An 18,666-nucleotide genomic window follows, 5' to 3' on the forward strand; every position below is an offset into this window, starting at 1 on the left:
ACATACCAAAAACATTTTTAAAAAATAGTGTGACAAAATGGAGTTTTTAAAGGAGGAGAAAATAGAATTAGAAAAACGTTTCTTTTGTAAAAATTTGTGAAACAATTTAACTTACCAAGCAGACCTGTCCCCAGTAGAGGGTTAAGTAGCTGTGGCACCACAGAGTTACTGTTGAGTTTAGCGGGACCAGGTGTACTCCCAGCATTATTAGATACATTCAGCAATGTTTCTGCCATTGACACCACTGCTGTCCCACCAAGTGTTGAGACAGTCAGTGCTGCCACTGCTGATGATGCAGTGGTTGTGGTAGTGGTTGCCTGGGAGGAAGTTGCTATGGAAACCTCTGGATGATTAGCGGTGTTGGCCGATGCTGAGTTCAGGACACCTCCCAACAGCTGGGGATTCAAGGCCATTAATCCTGAGGCCCCAGTGACAGCTGGGAGGAACAGGGGGTTAAAAGTAGTGTCACTGCCTGCAAAGCTTGGTAAAGGGTTCCCCAGGGGGCTGGCTAAAAGGGTCTCAGCACGACTGCTGTCGGACTGATTGCTTGGCAAGCGGTCTGGTGGGGCTGTCATCTGTGTTAATGAAGGTAAAGGGGTATTTTGCTGTTGCAAGAGATCTGAGATGGTCAGATTGAAAGATGGCAGGGGAAGCATGGCAGCTGCTTGGGCTTGGTTCTGAAGCAGGGCCGCTAAGAGCTGAAAGTGAACGGGCTGCAATACCTGCCCATCCATGTCACCAGAGAGGAAAGCTAAAGCAGCGTTTACATTCGGGTTGAGAAAACCTAAAGGGTGGAGGTTGATCTCAGACTTGCCTTCTCCTGCTGAAGGCTGGAGGATATTTAATAGATTCTGGCTTAGGAGATGCTGTTGATTCACTGGCAAAGAGATAGGTAGAGGACTGAGGAGGCTGGGGTTCAAGGGGTGTGGAAGATGGTTGTTTGAAGTGCTGTTGGATGGAAAATGAAGTGCGTGCTCCTGGCCAACATAAGGAAAGTCACTCCCAATAGGCAGCTGACTTTGCAGTGGGTTTCCAGCTGCGGTGGTAACTATGACACCATCTTGAAGAACAGATGTTGTCTTGGTGATGGCAGGGTGGTTGGTGCCGGCTATGGCTATGGAGGATGACGATCCTGAACCGCCTGGAATGAAGAAGGAAAAAAACCAAACCACTTATTAATTGTGGGTGTTAAGGAAGACGACCCCATAAAAATACATTAAGATACATTTCAATTAACTCCTGACATGTCATCTTTGAGGATTTACATCAGGTTAATTGTAATCAGAGATGAGTCGGAATCTGTTAAAAAAAACTTAAGTCTAACGTTATACTTCCTAATCGGCTTGGAAAATACGTATATTGGAGAAGTTTAGAAATATTAAAAAAATACAAAGAAATAGCTGTTTCTAGCTAACAAATAGCTTGTTCTTCACAAGCTGGACAAAGTGAGGATAGGGGAATCTATGTTGTAGTTCAATCAATTGGCTGGATAAAGGTAACAAGGCTTTATTTTTCAAAATATATTTTTAATTTAAGAAAATGTTTTTGATCTTGATTTATAATATTACCATTTGCTTTTAGTGAAAAAAAAATAACTGGAATATGCATGAGAGTACAAAACAGAAAATAAAAAATACCTATGGAGATAACTATTACTATGTTAGTGCGTAGTTCCTCAAGCTTTTCCCACCTGTACGTTTATACACATGCAGACATATATACACATATTACACATTTTAACAAAAATAGAATCATGTTATTTTGTAACTTTTTTCCTTTATCAATATGTTTTGAATATCTTTCCATGTTAACTTGTGTTAACTTCAGAGCCATTTTACTACTATCATGTATCAATATACCAAAATTTAATCAATCCACAGTTGTGGATATTTGATTGTTTATAATCAAATTACAATTACTATTGTAAGCAACACTATGATAACTCATCTTTGCCAATATGCTCAATTATTTTCTAAGGATAAATTCTTAAAAAATGGAATTCCAGAGATAAAAGGGTTTATATGTTTTTAGAGCTTTGGATACATATTGTCAAACTGCCCTAGAGTGAAGCTCATCAATCCACATTCCATTTACGTTTTTATAAACAGTGTATAGCAGTGCTCATTTCTCACCAACACAGTATTTTATCATTATTTCTTAATCTTTGTCACTCTGATAGCATAAAGATACTCTGTACTTAGGATTCCTTAAATCAGACCAAATGCTACCATCCAAATAGCATTCTTAATCTTGAAAGTCTTACGCTAGAGATGAAAACTCAAGGAACTTAACATTTAAAAGCATAAACTTTCAGTTGCTTAGGATTATAATCGTTTTAGCTGTTCTCAATCCAAGCCGCACAATAGAATTACTACCTGGAGAACTTTAAACAAACAAACAAATAAACAAAAACCATGCCTGGGCCCTATCCCAGACCAGTTGAAAATTCATCTCCTGGGGTACAGCCTGAGCAGTAGTATTCTTTGAAATCACCCCTGGTGATCCAGATGCACAAGGGATGGAGTGGGAGAATCACATTCTGGTGAAAAGAAACCTACAATCATTTTTTTTTTTTTATAAAAGCTCTTTCCCTAAAGAGATGCATTACGTAATATATGTATTCAGCAAATACTGTTACAGGCTTATGCATTTAATTTTATATTAAACACGTATATGATATAATGAACAACATCAGTGTCATTGAAACTCTAAAGTAATTCAAACACTGTACTGCTGTGCTATGCCCTAAGAAACTTTATATTTGACCATGTTATCATTGAGACCTGTACAAATACAAATATACAGAAATGTTTCCATAGTTGTCGTAGTACCACAAATATAATTTTATATTTCTCTTGTTTTCTTCTAACAGAATAACACCAGAATTTTTCCATTTTGATATACAGACATTTGCATTAATCTTTTTAACCTTGTAGCATATGGATTGATCATACTTATTGAACCATTCTGATAAAGTTTGGCATTTATATTTTCATGTTTTCATCATTATATATAACACAGGGATGAACATCTTCCTGCATATGATACTTTGCTACCTTTGAATTTTTCCTCAGGAAAAACTGGTATGATTGGCATGATTGTTGTGAGAATCAAAGATAGGTAAGTGAAAGGCTTGTAATGTGTAAAAGTCTATACAAATAAAAAAGCTATCATTGTCAGCATTATTATTTACATTAGTAGTTGTAGTTAGTAGTGGTGATGTAGTAATAGTGTAAGTAGTAAATATGTATATGCAACACACCTTCCAGAATATCTCTATATTGCACGACTTTGCAATTTTTCCCAGCCACCATGTCTGTTTTTATAAGTTCTCAGTGTTTCATTTAAAGAATGAGATTTAAAAAAAACAACCTGTTTAAATATATATAAGTATTAATAAAATATTATCATGAAACAATGACTATGTTCACAAAGAGTAGAGTAAGAACATTTCGAAAGCTGAAGTAGGCATATGGTGTACAATTCTTTAAATGTGAATTCACATTTGTAATAAAACAATCAACACCTTCAACATTTCATTGCTTCTGAAAGCTTGCTGCTATTTCCATAAATAGGCACTATGCTTTATTTGCATTTGGAAACCATCTTTTTAAACAAGCTAATAACAACTCTTATTTACTGGCGTTTTTTTCCTATCTGTTAACCAACAGTGACATATTTAAATGTACAGATCACCATTCCTCTAACCACAGTCAGAGCACAAATTTTCAAAATACTCTAGCAAGGCTTCATAGATGTAGGGTTTCCTTAGAGGTCTCTATTATTAATATTTTTGTCTTTTTTTGTAAGACAGAAGCATCCATATTTAGGATGCAAGAAAGTAGACATTTGGGGACATTATTCTAAAAGCTCTCCATCTAAATATTCGTGAGGAATGACAATAAAGAAATATGGTTACTCTGTGTGTATTTTCGTTTTACAAACAAGAAGGTGGTGAACACCACAAGCTTCTTAAGGATAATATGTAAATCAAGGCCTGTTTTTTATTTTCTCTAATTTTCAACAACAAACATGAATGCTCTGCTGAACAAAAGGATAGAAATGGTGATACAAAACAACAACAACAAAAACAGCACGCTGCCCTTCTCTTGCAGGAAGTCAGAGTTTAGGAAAAGTGATAAACGCACAAATCTCCCTGTCTTCCTTTTTCCTCTCTCAAATACACACCTTTTGAGAGCTTATATGAATCAGGAAATTTTAAAGCTCTGTTCATATAGCTAGTGTAACTACAATGCAATATGCTAAGAGATTTAACAGGTATATAACTGGAGGTGTTAAAGTAAACTAAACAAGTGGTAACATTTGATCCGGGATTTGAGAGTAGAAAAGGAGATACAAAGGGCTTCCCAGTAGAAATAAGATCATTAGAAAAAAAGACAAGGCGATAATAAAGTGCATGGAGGTTTTCATCCTGAAAACAAAGAAATGTGACTGAAAATATTGTAGGTTGCCTTTCCACACACCCCTACCTTCCCACCATGGTTAAACCTGCTGCCTTAAACAAGAAGCACAAAAATTTAAAATCATCTTTCTAAACCATTAAAGAGGCAAGGCTCACTTCTTATTTCCAAGACCTAACGTGGTCTCTAACGCGCAGTTGGCATTCCAAAAATGTTGGTTGAATAAATCTATTAAGATCGTAAAACCTGCATTCAACTTCTAGAAACCAGAGCTTTGATGCTGTGTGTGTGGCATATATGTATGGGACGTAAGGAAGAGCATGCCACCCATTTGTGGAGAAAGTGAAAACTGATTCTCCAGTATTTGTCCAAAGCCAGGAGATAAGGGACAGGAAAGGAGATGCTTAGAGGAGGACTAGTTACTTTAGACTCTAGTGTGTTCCAGAGAGTTAAAATCCCCTTACACAGGAAAAGGTCCATCCCCAAGTACTCTGAGTTCTTCAAGTCACTCAGTAATGCTTGGGGTCATCCAAAGAGGACCTTGAATTTTTATATTTGAAGCAAATTGGAGCTTGCTTATTTCTGAACCACTTAATATTGAATAGGCACTCTCTGGCAAAACTACTTCATAGTTCTGCATAAAAACCATATGGTCTCTTGAAGCTTGTGGGGAAAAATGTTTGCTTAAAGCTGAATTTTTTTTTTTCCAGCCAAGATGTTTCGTGCTTAAACTAATGAAAGGGACAGTTGCTAAGTTTTTTTTTGTCTTTTTAAGCAAACTATTCACTAAACATTTAGTAGTTAAACAACTAAAAGGCAGCTGGAGCCTGGAACAAGTTAGTAAGCTGGAGAAGTCCTTTAATTGGAAAAAAAATGATTATTTTACACCAGCCAGCAGCAACATGAACTGGCATAATTTCTCTTTCTCATTGTCTCTGTTGCTTTTAATGAAGTAAGAGATAAGACTCGAAAGCCATCCAAATAAACTTTCGGTGTGAGATCACGTGCCTAGACACCCAATCAGAGATTGAGATAAACCAGGACAATCAGGAAATGACAGTGGTAGCTTGCCCAGTGGCATAGATTTCTAGATATAAAGAGTACTCTTTGTCCACACATGTAATTTATGATGTGTGTGAGTGTATATGTGTCCGTACATACCGAAATAGCACCAGTAAATTTTTTTTTAGGATTTTTAAAGGATATTTTCCTACGATTACTAGTTTCATTAAGATTTTTTTCTGCCTCATTTAAAAAAAATTTGTTTTTTAAGACAAAGGTAATATCCACCCCTTTAGATTTATTTCTCTTCTTTATCACTGATATTCTTTAAGAAAAGTCATTGTTTATATTATGCTAAACTCTTCTATGGTTGGTTCTTAAGTGTTAATATTGTTGTACACATCTTTGTATGTGCACATAGATGACAAATGGACAAATAAGGTGTTTTAAAAATGTCATTATACCAGTTTGATCTATATTTCCAATTTAGAATAAATATTACTTTATGTTAGAAAACTTTTTCTAAGTGAATAGGCCCAAATTCCAAGTTAATATGCCCAAATACTGATTTTTATCCATAAAAAATTCAAGAACTAAGAAACGAGTCATATAAAAGATATGCCTTCACCATCTGACCTTTATCATTTGCTTTTGACAGTTGTACTTTAAATGCAAACAAGGTCAATGGTAATCCTTAATAAAAATGAATACTTGTAGAAGCAAGAGAAAACATCATGACCTAGTGAGTCTAATAAATATAATTCACTTTTCAATCCCATGGAAATAGTAAAATTTTCTCTATATTTAAAGGATTGATTTTAAAAAAGTAAAAAGAAAGATAACTTGTATGAGAAGTCTAGATCTTCCAAAAAGACATTATTTTAATGGCATGGTATATGTATTTACAAAAATACATCAATTTCTATCCTTATGCTTTGGATCCTGATGTAAATTCCTAGCATTCCTTCACCAGAAGTAGGCAGGAAGACCTAGGGACTAGTCGCTATTTGTTCCCTAAAAGGAAGGAGGGAGGGACCCCAAACCAAAGCACTCAGAGAAGGGGAAGAGGGGGAGGGGATTGATGGAAATGTTCTCTACTCTTAACAGGATGAAGCTGCTGGGAAGGTGGAAAACCAGTGGAAGGGATGCAGCTTGAATATTGGAATATGTTTGAGTCATCATCAACATCAGTCTTGTGGTGGTAACGGAGTCAGACAAAAAAAAAGAGAGAGAGGTGAATTTTTTTTTTTTTTTGCTACTGATCATGTCTGTTTCCTTTCTTAACACATAGAATCACTCTGAAAACTGTTAAACTGTTACAATAAGTGCAAAAATGCTTGAGATTTTCCATTGTTTACTCAAGTATCAAGGTTTTGGGTTTTCTTGCAAATGCATTCTATCACATTTTAAAAAATATTGTGAGGAAACAAATATTGAGAAATTAGGTTAAATCCCTTGCTTGGTGGGATTTCTGCTCCTTGAATATGGGGGTAGAGTCAGTTAAAATGCTTCAATATTCCATTCAGAACTTCTATCTCATTTTGTTTAATGAGCAGAGCAAACTGAATTTCTGAGTTATAAATACAGTTAAATTTGTATTCTTCCATTATATACTACTTTACCTATAGTGCTAAAATAGTGCTTAGCACATACTAGGTGCTCAATAAATATTTGCTGAGTTAATTACCTCAGGAATATTCTAAGACAGTTTAGGTCTATCTGGGGCTGCAAAACCAATTTAGTATGCCCCATTATATTTTGATAAATGAAATAAAAAAATAAAAGAATACATTGTATAACTAGGGTATTATTTTGTGCAAACTGTTATATATGAGTGCTGGGTCATGTTCCATTAGTGGGTGATAAAACCATTTCAGTGGGTCATGACTGTCTTAGAGAAAAAGAATAAGATAGGATAAGACAGAATGGGATCAAAAAGCTCAGAGTATATCACATATGGTAAGAGTTTTTTTAAAGAGACTTTTGTTATACATTAAAAACATATCTCTAGTGGATTATAGTGCAACTTAATTTCTCACTGTAGGAAGATGTACAAAAAGGTTGAAAAACACTGCTTTAGAACCAGGCCTCTGAGTTGCTCAACTTTGTGGGGAATGGTCTATGGAGTTGTGCTCCAGGAAGCATGTTTATCAGGCTATCTAGTGTGAGAGGTGTCCCTGTGGAGTTGCAGCACAAGAGTCCTGCTCTAGGGTCTCTCTGATAAATATGTGCCCTTATACCTGTACCCATGGGTCTTGGACAGATACTCTGAAATTTCCTGGAGCAGCTCTCTCCCAGGAGTATCTCAGCAACTCCTTCAGACTTCTGTGTTTAGTTCCATTTTTAATCTGTAAGAAGGTGAGTTGTTACTTTGAATTTTTAAGAAGTATAAATCTTACAAAATAATTTTTACTCTATGCTTGATTGGCATTAATGTTGTTTTGATATGAGTTCCTATAAAGGAAGAATTCTATGATTTATCTAGTACTATATGCATGTGGAAATTAAATCTCTTTTGATGATGCCATAGAAATATTTTTAAGCATAATTTTAATGAGTCAAATTCTTGTGGAGTTAACATTTACTGCCTAGAATTTGAGTACTTTTAAAGCTGCGTCAATGTCTTCAGACCACTTGATTTTAGTAAATAGTAGCTTAGGCATGTCCTAGAGAACTCAAGGATTTCTAGTGACTTCATAAGTGAGTTCAGTGTATTGCAATGGAATAAAATTCTCCCAATTTGCACACTGGGACAATTTATTTTTTGAAAGGTACAAAATAGATCATTGAATCAGCAAACATATCACACCACTCTGAGTTCTGTTTTCACCTTTGATTATACAGACTCAATGTCTAAAGTCAAACATATTTTAACTCCTTCTTTTGTACACAAGGAAACATTAAACCTGGAATATGTAAACAAAACAAGTGGTGTTACCCTGATAATCAGAAACCTTCTTAAACAGCAAGACATTGTTGTAAAAATATCTTACAGCAAAGAAGAAATGGCTCATTTTGCAAAAACTTAACTGAAAGAACAGACATAGATTTTTATCACACAATCAAGAATTTAATAGAGTTTTGGTATTTGGTTAAGAAACAGAGCAGAAGGCAACTTTGAACCTAGAAGCCTTGTGCATCAGATGAGGGATAAAATCTAAGCATTTAAAAAATTTGGGTGGAAATACTTTTAATAGCAACTATTATTAATTCAGTCACAACCTTAAAAGAGCCTTTGCCTTCTTCCCTCTACATTAGTCTCTATAAGACTAGAAAATTATTTCTACACAAACTTCCTGTATCCTGAGACGGCTAACTTATATAGTACAATCCATCCTTGAGCATTTTTATCCCATAATCTTTTTGCACCTGTAACTTCAAACGTAGGGAATGACAATGTCCCTTTATTTATTTATTTTTTTACTGGCATGTTCTGAGAATAAATAAATACATAGAATAAAAAACCAAGCTCATTACTTTGCAGTCTTTTACCCAAGGTGTTCTTTTGTGGTCTCTATTTCATTTTCTTATACCCACCATATCAATGGCTGTACTGAGTTTCAATCAAATGTATTTTGTGCTGAAAGAAAAACACTTTCTTTTCCAGAGTTTTTAAAAAATATGTATAAATATCCATGAACATACATTTACTCATAGGTTTATTTATATTCTTGTTAGTCAATGTATCTCTTTAAGAGTTAAGGCAAATCAATGTTTGAATTATTTTCTCTTCTGGTACAAACTCACACTCTGCCTCTTCAGAGGATTCTATTTTCATGTGTTTAGAAGAGTTGATTAAATATTTTTTTATTAGAAAAAATAAGAGAATATAAAAGGGCTTTTAAAGTGAAAAAGTTGTATTTCATGATTATCACAATAGAGAAGGTTAAGGTTCAGTTATTAAATTGGTGAGCAGAGTAGTCTAAATCTTTTTTCTTCTTTGAAAATTGTGAAAAACCCCAGGCCACATGGACACTGACAAGACTAGGTCCTCTGCAGAGGCCGAGGTTCCTGGCATGTGTGGTTTTGTTCTCTGGCCAGCAGGCAGGAGGCATGGGCCTGATAAAATTTGCCAGGCAAGGGTACTTGCTTTTGGATTCCTCCCTAAATCAAACACCACAGGACACGTGCTGGAACCACTTAAATGCTGAAACTTGGCTCTCTTCATAAAGGGAAAGTTGCTTTAAACGTACACTACTGATGGATTTCAGAACATACCTGCATTCAGCAGTTTGAATGTTTGGACTGAGAATCAGGAACTTTGGGGTTTGGTTGCCAGATCCACCAGAGCTTTGCTTTACAACTTGAGGAATGTCAGCAAGTATCCTACTGGTCATTTTCTAAATCTGTTACATGGAAATATTAAACTTTACTTGTAATTTGATATCCAAAAAGTTAATAGAAACCTGTAAAAGTTACAAGCAAAGTGCTCAGAGAGCTTTCATGGGAAGGCAATTTCAAAACACCAAATAGAATTAATAAAGTCTTGTATAGTCTTAAAATTTAGAAATATTTTCTAAGCATTTTCTATCTTTTATCTGATTTTTTTTTTACTACCTCTGCCTCCAATTCCCATATTTGAGATGTGATATATTTTAGAACTCACATATAGACCTAAAAAAAAATCAGTATTTGGGTTGTTTATAATAGAAAAAAATTGTAAAATAAGTGTCTGAAAACAAATTACCAATCAAATTAAGTGTTCTCAGAGCAAGTGATTTCTTCTCTTAATCGAGGTCTTACTCTAACATTTTTGAGTTGCTTAGGAGAGTGGAAAAGGCACTGGATTGAGCAGGTCACTTGAGTTCTGTCCAGGCTCCGTTACCATACAGAAGAGTAGGACCATGTTCCTGTGGGGCTCTTTCCGCCCCCGCTCTGTGTTATCATGCTCAGAAGGGCAGAACTCATATCTGCATAGTTGCCTCCTTCAAAGATCTACTGACAGGTCACTCACTGGGAAACACATTCTTATCTGATTAAGTGAGGTGATACAAATTCATTAAAATAAAGGTCACCAAATGGGATTCACAAATGAGGGGTAGTTCTCTTGATAAGTTTGGACATCTCATCTGTGTTGACATAAATACCCTAATCATTATATACTATGATATCAGAGTCCAGAGAGAAGGCAAAAGTAACTGACTTTTGTCTAAAAGTGCATCAAAAGTTTACAAATGTGGCTTTTAACATGCACTGATGTGCTTTAATTCATGACCTGTTGGGCATTTTTAAAGATTTTGCAAGTGAAAACAGCATTTTTGACTACTAAATGTTTTAGATGAAGAACTTGTATAGCTGGGAAGAAAATGGATTTTAGGATCAGATGAACCTGAGTTCAAATCTTGATTCAGTTATGCATCATCTCGGACAGTTATTTAAGTTCTCTGATGCTCAGTTACTCATCTCTAAAATGGGGGCAATAATACCTCGTACTTTGGGAAACTACACAAATTAGAATATAGGGAAATCATCTGGCACATAATAAGTATTCAATAGCTACAAGCAACATTTTAAGAGTAAAATGCATTTTTCTTCTGATGTCTTACTGGTATGCTAGGAATACCTAGCTGAACTTACAGGGATAGCTGTGATTGTCATCTGCTGGCTCACTCTGCATGCCTAGCCTTGGTACTTATCTGATGGATGAATAAATGTCAGTGTAAATAAATATTTAGGCTGAGCAATTATAATGACAGTACATTCAGTTGACACAGTTTACTGTGTATCAAAAAGAAACATGGCATTAGAGACTTCTTCAATATTCAACTCATCAAGAGAGATACATTAATTAGTAAATCTACCCATTTTCACAACCCGCTGCACATCAGATTTGTGTACATTAATTAGAATTTAATTTTATTAGGTTTAATATTTTAAAAATTCTTACTGACCTAGATTTTCATCAAGTATATGCTTTCTGTTAGCTTACACATGATTGGTCACATCCATATCATTACTAGACATTTATTCTTGTCCCATTTAGCTATTTCTATGCTAACACTTTTCTCATTTAATAAATTTTTCAACCTGTGTGTTTGACACTCCCAGCACTGTCAATCCAGATCTGACGCTTTACAGAGGTTCATAGAACAAGAAAATACATGTCCAAGACTATATAAAATAAGTCTATAAACTTAACATTCAGAAGAAACAAAAATATAAATAAGTGTTGGTCTTTTCCATTATGGATGAACTGAAATACATCATTAATAAAACATATACACTTTGCAATATGAACTCAGACCTGAAACAAAGTAAGTTGAGGTAAGGGGTATTAATTATGTAAAGATATATATAATACAAGGAGACTAACAATGTCTCATCCAAATGACTGAAGGCATGCTTAATAAATATGGCATATCTTAAAATAGTTACGGATTTTATGTGGCTTTAATCTGCTAAAAGCATAAGATTAAATTTCACTCGTGTGGAATTATTTAAAAAGGAATATGAGTCATTGAAAAGTTGGAAGCCCCTTTGGAAGAAGGATCCTGTTAAACACATACAAAATAGTTTCATGAGATTCTTTAGACTAAGAATATCAAGAAGGCACTAATCGTTTCGATTATCTTCTCCATCGTATATTCTTTTTCACACAAGAGGGTCAATGAGTAGTTCTTCATTAAACACTGACATCCAGACATAGAACATAACACAAGTTGCGGAGGAGGGCAGGTGTAAGTAGTGACACCAGGAAGGAAAACACTGGATTTTACTATCAGCAACACAGACATGTAGGTTCTAATGCTTCTGCAGCCTGATGGTATATTACAGTCTACACATATCTACACAGTAGCTTATTAGTAAAAGCCCAGCAGTTTTCTCATCTCCAGTAGCAATCTGGTCTGCAGAGCCCGCCGTTTTCGTATCTGAGTAATACTGTCTCTACAATTACCTTTTGTTTCCTCCCTGTCATTTCCTACAAACCTCTCAAATCATTAGTGCTGGGTTCTGGGTATTCGTTCTAATATTTTCATGGTCAGATTATCTGATGTCTCAATGAATTTACCTCTTTAGTGCTTCTTTCCTGATTTTTATAACAATTTCTGATGATTCTATTGCACAAAACACAGTTCTTTCTAATGTGTCTACTTTTAAATAAATTTGTCTCCTTCATTATAGTGGATGAAGAGATATAATTAAATTTGGGTTCAAAACCTTAATGTCAATGGTAAAAATAATGGTTAACTTCTACAAGAAAATTGTAAAACAATTCCAAGATCAAAAATTCTGGAAATCAGGTTTTCAAGCCTTTTTTTATTAGAAAACTTAAATTATTACCTTTTTTTAAAAGGGAGGAGCCAATATCCATTTTTGAATTTTCTCAAACAAATAATAATAAAGGATAGCAAACTCGGATAAGAGAACACATTAGAAGGCAGCTTTCTACTTCATACAACTTCTAGTTACCTTTCCTATCCATTCACCTATTTCTGGTCAGCAGCAAGAACAAAAAAAAATCCATTTATTTTTTTCCTTTTTGGGTTTTCCAAGATGAGCGTCATTTACCTGAATACAAACAAAAGCTAGGGGAAACGGCTTTTATGTTGGCATAGACCAAGTAAGTACATGTCTCACGAACCGGGAAACCCTGCCTTCTATGGCTTCTTTTGCAGTTTAGAGTCCAATGGTTATATAACCAATTGAAAGTCAAACAAAATTCAAAATGACACAGATTGACAACAAATAACGGAAACACATGGAATCCCCTTGGTTGTTCTTTTTTTCTAATAGACAAATCCCTAGCATTCTGTAAATAAAGTTATAAATACTAAAGAAATGACAATTTCACAACAGGGAAAGGATCATTTCTTATCATAATAAATATTTTGGTACAAATTTTAAAAAACGTAGAAAAGTTTAGTACCTTGGGGTACTTTTCTCTAGTAAAACCATACCTGCTTCAGAACTTGTTTGATTATAGCTGCTAACAATGCTGTTTGGTATCACTGGAGTGGAGGACGTTGAGATTCTTGACTGAGGTGGATTGGGATGTAATGAATTTCCTAAAGCCACGCCCGACTGACTGAGCATCCCACAGTTCCCGCTAGCCTGAATCTGATTTATTAAACCTGCAAGATGGTGGTTTGGGACTGGACTGTTACTGTGGACAAAGTTAGTGTTTGCATTGTGGCAGTGCACGGCTTCCCCTCTCAAAGGTATGTTCTGTGTCAGTGAATTCTGAAGAGCACTGGAGTTCATATTGGGCTCTGTAAAATGCAGCTGGTTAGCAGAGCAAGGCAAAGCAGTATTTGAGCCCCCACAACCCGGGGTACTATTGCTACTCAAGTGAGAGCTTTGACAACTCATAGACTGTAGTAACTGAGACATTGAACTGATGGGAAAGGAACCCTGACCCTGCTTTCTCAGCAAGTCGGGTCCAGGCTTAGGAACTGCAGAACTATCCATTTGAGACTGTCTGAGCAAACTCAACACTGTGGTAGGTGGCTGTTTTCTTTTCCGCAATGAGTCTTTTTGCTGAGACATCAGCTTATCTCTTAGTGCTGCTCGACCACTTTGCCCTTCCCCTGTCGGGAGAAGCATGTTGGCAGTAGGAGGGAACATGGTGTTTAAAGTGCTATGTCCTTCAGTGTTGCTACTGCCAGCAACAGCTCCAGAATTGCTACTGCTGCTGCAGTTGTTACCAGCAAGTTTGTTTTGATTTGCTAGCTGTGCTTTGGCTGCTGCTGAGAGTAAACTACTTGCTGGAAAGGAGGCAGCATTGTGCTGGTTCAAGATCTGATTTAAAGGCATTCCCAGCAAACCAGGCTGACTCTTTACAGAACCACTTCCGGCAGATGCAGTAGGAAAAGCTGCACTGCTTGGGGTACTTAGTACATTACTCATTCCAGCAATTAATGGGTTAGGGATATCCTTGTACTGATGATGTCCATCGGACTTGGTAGAAGGGCTTGATGGCATTGATGGCCTTGGGGACCCTATCGTTGACCTTGGTGACCTGGGTGGAACCTTAATACCACTACAAGTGGCCTGGGGTCCTAGAGGTGGCATCATGAAATTTCCGTGATCTGATGATGTGGAAGATGAGCGTGATCTTTGGGGCGATGCCTCAATCCTTCCAATTCCAGTCCCCATCATGTGCACTGGGGATGTCACTGGAGAAGGGGACAGGGAGGTTGAAGCTGAATGCTGAACTCTTTGTATGTGACTCCCATGATTCATATGACCAGGTTTTACGGTTGGCAAAGGGAGATTACTTGGCAAAGGAACAACAGCAGGAGGCATGCTTACATTCATCACAGGTACCTGAGAGTGGACATTTGAATGGAAACTAGTTGGATTAATGATAACAGGGTTCTGATTCACCGGTTTACTAGGAATAGGGTCAAGAATGCCAAGTGGATCTTTCTCGGATGTTAATGGCTTTTTCTGAAGAGCACAAGAAGGTGGAGGAGGGGGAGGTGGGCCTTGGGGTGGTTTGTGGTGGAACATTGCTCGTGGTATTTCCATATTAGTTGAAAAATTACACATTGGTTTTTTCATTACTGGACTCTTTGTGGTCAAGGTTGGGGAAAGAGGTATATTAGTCCTTCCAGCCATTGCACAGGATGACTGTACAGGAGAACCATGTAGCATTACTGAAGGTGGAGAAAGAGGAGTCCTATTCAAATGAATAGGACTAGAATTGGGAGCTCCATGAAAACCAGGATTACTTCTTGTGAAAACATCTGGGCTTCCGAGTGGGTCAGTCCTTGGAGAGATTGAACCATCTCCATATATCTGGGAACCTGATGATGCTGGGCTGGGCAGGCCTCCGTGGCTGCCACGGAATGGAGATTTCTGTCCGTGTTCACTGCTGCCCAATCTCTGCCGGGGGTAGACAGGGTGGAGTTCTTGTTGCTGGCTTCCAGGCAATTCTTGTACATATAGCCTTCCCATGGCATTTGATGATCCAATCATTAACTTGAAAGGATTCTTACATTCAGGCATTACAGAATTTGTAATTCCTTCATGTGACTTATTTCTTACGGATCTTGGAGTTGCTGCCCGTGAAGGTACTACTGGAGTTGCATCTGATGTGAAAGACAAACAAAAATTCTGTTAGTTACTCTCAATTCTTTTGTGTTGGCATGGGGAGAGGGAAGGAAAGGAAGAACTGAGGAAGGGAAGGCATCTGGAAATAGAAGTTTGCAAATAGAAGCTGTGACTTTATGCAATTAAAAAAAAGTTCTATACTCTACAGTAAACTTCGATGGAAAAAATACACATTATTCTCCCTCAGTTGACCAAAGGTTCTCAATAACTGCTCATTATGTTTGTTTACTTCTTAACAGTTGAGGAAGGATGGGGAGCTGAATCAGTATATACTCACATTAGCCATTCTAACAATATTTATAACATGAAAAATCAAGATTGACAGCCTCTACGGAAATGGTGATGTTACTATCTTGTCGGATTTGAATTTTTTAGAAACAGCGTTACGATAGCAAATTATAATCTATATGGCATATTTTCTTATAATTTAAATGCATTGCTATTTTTTAAAAATTTAAATTCAATAAGCCAACATACAGTACATCATTGGTTTTTGGTGTAGTGTTCAATGATTTATTAGTTGTGTGTTGCATTGTTATATTCACCAGAAAATTTGTTACTCTATAAATGTTTCTGTTACCTTACTGAAACTTCCTCAGGACAGCAACGAAAACTCTTCCTTATCTCAACATTCTCACTGGGAGAGCAAAAGAGCCTTAACTCCAGTGAATTAAGTGAATAGGATTTTGATTCTTTTAAAATGGGAGTGATAACAATAGTAAGTGCTGTGATACCACAATCATGCTTAGCTTCATCAAGTCTGTAACAGTATAACATTGCAATCTCTTTGCCCTTGATCAGCCATTATTGTAAAAACAGCCTTAGTCAACCAACTTAGCTAAAAGATTGTGATTCTTTTATTAGGATAGAATTCCTATGCAAAATTTACTCAGAACGCTAAAATCTTCAGTACTGGGTTCCAATTGAGTATTCTCTTTTTACAGCAAGCTTTGCTCCCTCCCTGGCTTTTTGGAATCCCTTCAGTTCTTCTGGAGATCAGACAGAATATAGGCAACAAAAGCAAGCTGGCTCATCATACAGAATTTTCATTCTATCATGTCAGAATTCTAGGTTTAAGTTTTTTAGCCCCTGAGGATGTTTAACAATTTATAAATTTGTGCCTTCCAAAACAGAGATGGCAAATAAAATCAGCTTCATATATGCCAATTCCCATCAACTGGTGGTGGCTGCTTAGAGAGCTATATTGAAAGGATGTTGCACCCTGGCTGGGCTCTGTGAGAAAATGCCAGTGAGTCTGTTACAGGCACAGGTGAGGAAAGTGGTACCATTTATACTATATATTGCCCACTGGCAATATATTAGCAAGTATACTTGGGTTCACTTGCAATCTGAGGTATATTTACTTAAATGGATAATCACATACTTAAGATAAATATACTTCTCCTACCTGCTAGATAGTATACAGGTAAAATTATATCATAACAATTTCTAAGATGGTAGTTCTCAACCTGAGATATACAGAAGTCTAGGTAGGTTGCATTAAAGAAATAAAAGAATGAAGTGAACATATATTTTTCTTGGAAAAGTGGGCTTTCTGTTTCTGGTATGGTAGAGATTATTTGATAAGAGTGGTTTCTGCACATAATATATGAAAAGTTGAGAACCAATGACACAAGAGAATTGCAGAAGATAAACCTAAATGAACTTATTTTCTTATTAAAGACAGAATTTTAATATTTGGGGCATTGCACCTAGCATCTAGTGAGAGCACAGAACACATAATCATTAGCATTATTACATGATGAACTGTGTCCTTATTAGTAAGAAAACCATGGAGCTGTGGGGTTTTTTTGGTTATTTATATAATTATGTACAGTTCAATGCTTAAAAATATAGACACTGGCATTCTTATATTCAACAGAATTTAGAAAACAGCAGTTGTTTGGAAAGGATTTCTTCCATACATGGGGAAAAATTGTTACCATCTTTAAAATGACAGGAATACTGAATAAACAAACAAAAGTCATGCCGATGTTGTGTTACACTTATGAACTAAATTATTTCAAGAGTTGGCAAATGGAAATGCTGGGCACTCATCAAGTGCTTTCATGTATACTCAAGTAGACCTTCCAAAAGAATAGACAGAAACTAAATATACCTGCATGTATGTAAATAAAGAGGGATGAAAACTACTACCAGAGTCTCCTTAACTTTTATTTAAATCCCAACCCTATAATATAGTTTAATATTAGGAAATTAAAATAAATGCTGTGTCTGAAGCTAGTAAAAGGGTAGCAATTAATCCAATAAAGCATATCATTTTAAAAGGGGATGGAGATATGCATCTTATACCTATACTGGTTAAAGATTTACCTGTAATTTCAATAATGAAACTTGTATGTATAGAGTACAACAAAGGACCTAGATCAAGATTCTGTTAGGGTCATTAAAAAAGTGACAAGGCAGACTTTGCAGAAAGAGGTAAGTAAAATTGATATAATGTGATATGAGAATGACAGCAGATACATGCAAGGTAATATGCAAAATGAAAACATAGTTATATCAAGGTGGCAAGATAATGGTAAATGTCAAATAATTTATTACTATTAAATGTGTCTTTAAATTGTTGCAATATCTTTTAATTTAAAAAATGTAGCTCATTAGAAGAAAAAGAAAAATTCCCTAATTTTTTTTTCTTACATACCTCAGTGGAGCAATTTTTTCTGATCATTCCTGTTAAAGTTCAAAGGTTAGAGGGTTATTGAAGAGGAGCTCTCTGCTAAAAACTGCCAAATTTGTCTCTTCCTGCCCTTGTCACATGAGTTGTAAGTGTGACTCTTCAATTACCTGTATGATGTCACAACTGCTCCTTTTGTATCTAAAGCTGTTATTAATTTGGCCCCAACTTACCTACGCAAATTTAATCTATTCACTCAAGTCAGGTTAGTGTCCACATCATCTCTTAATTATGCTATACTCATACTGAATAAGAATTTTCTTATTTCCCTCATATGTCTAAATCTTACCATTTTCCAGGGCTGGTTCAAATCTGAGGTCTACCATAAAGCCTTCTCTGATCACTACAAGTTATACCCATTGTTCCTATTTTTTAGAACTCTGCAGAACAATATCACTTATTCTTCATAAACAAATGCTTTGGTGCTCAGCCATATTTTATCTTGAATTATTACTTAACCGTTAAGTTGATCGTAATATTTTGAAGCGA

At 36.0% G+C, this 18,666-nt stretch overlaps 1 protein-coding gene across 11 annotated transcripts in view; it reads right to left on the bottom strand.

Moving 5' to 3' along the window:
* Positions 1-18,666, bottom strand: part of MBD5 (methyl-CpG binding domain protein 5) — a 459,856-nt gene that overhangs the window by 56,497 nt on the left and 384,693 nt on the right. For 10 of the 11 annotated variants that reach the window (XR_012375710.1, XR_012375707.1, XM_073884217.1 and 7 more), the window contains 2 exons: positions 13,322-15,457; positions 116-1,141 (listed from right to left, as the gene is read on the bottom strand). Coding sequence is in view for 9 of the 11 variants with exons in the window: in XM_073884217.1 (XP_073740318.1) it covers positions 116-1,141; positions 13,322-15,457 (3,162 nt within the window). In the remaining 2 variants the exon portion in view is untranslated. The remainder of the gene's footprint in view (positions 1-115; positions 1,142-13,321; positions 15,458-18,666) is intronic. The other variant, XM_073884250.1, reaches the window with a different exon arrangement.

The sequence above is a fragment of the Callorhinus ursinus genome, unplaced genomic scaffold (genome assembly GCF_003265705.2).
Source record: "Callorhinus ursinus isolate GAN/ISIS: 27379988/994484 unplaced genomic scaffold, GSC_fseal_2.0 scaffold2, whole genome shotgun sequence".
Classification (NCBI taxonomy): domain Eukaryota; kingdom Metazoa; phylum Chordata; class Mammalia; order Carnivora; family Otariidae; genus Callorhinus; species Callorhinus ursinus.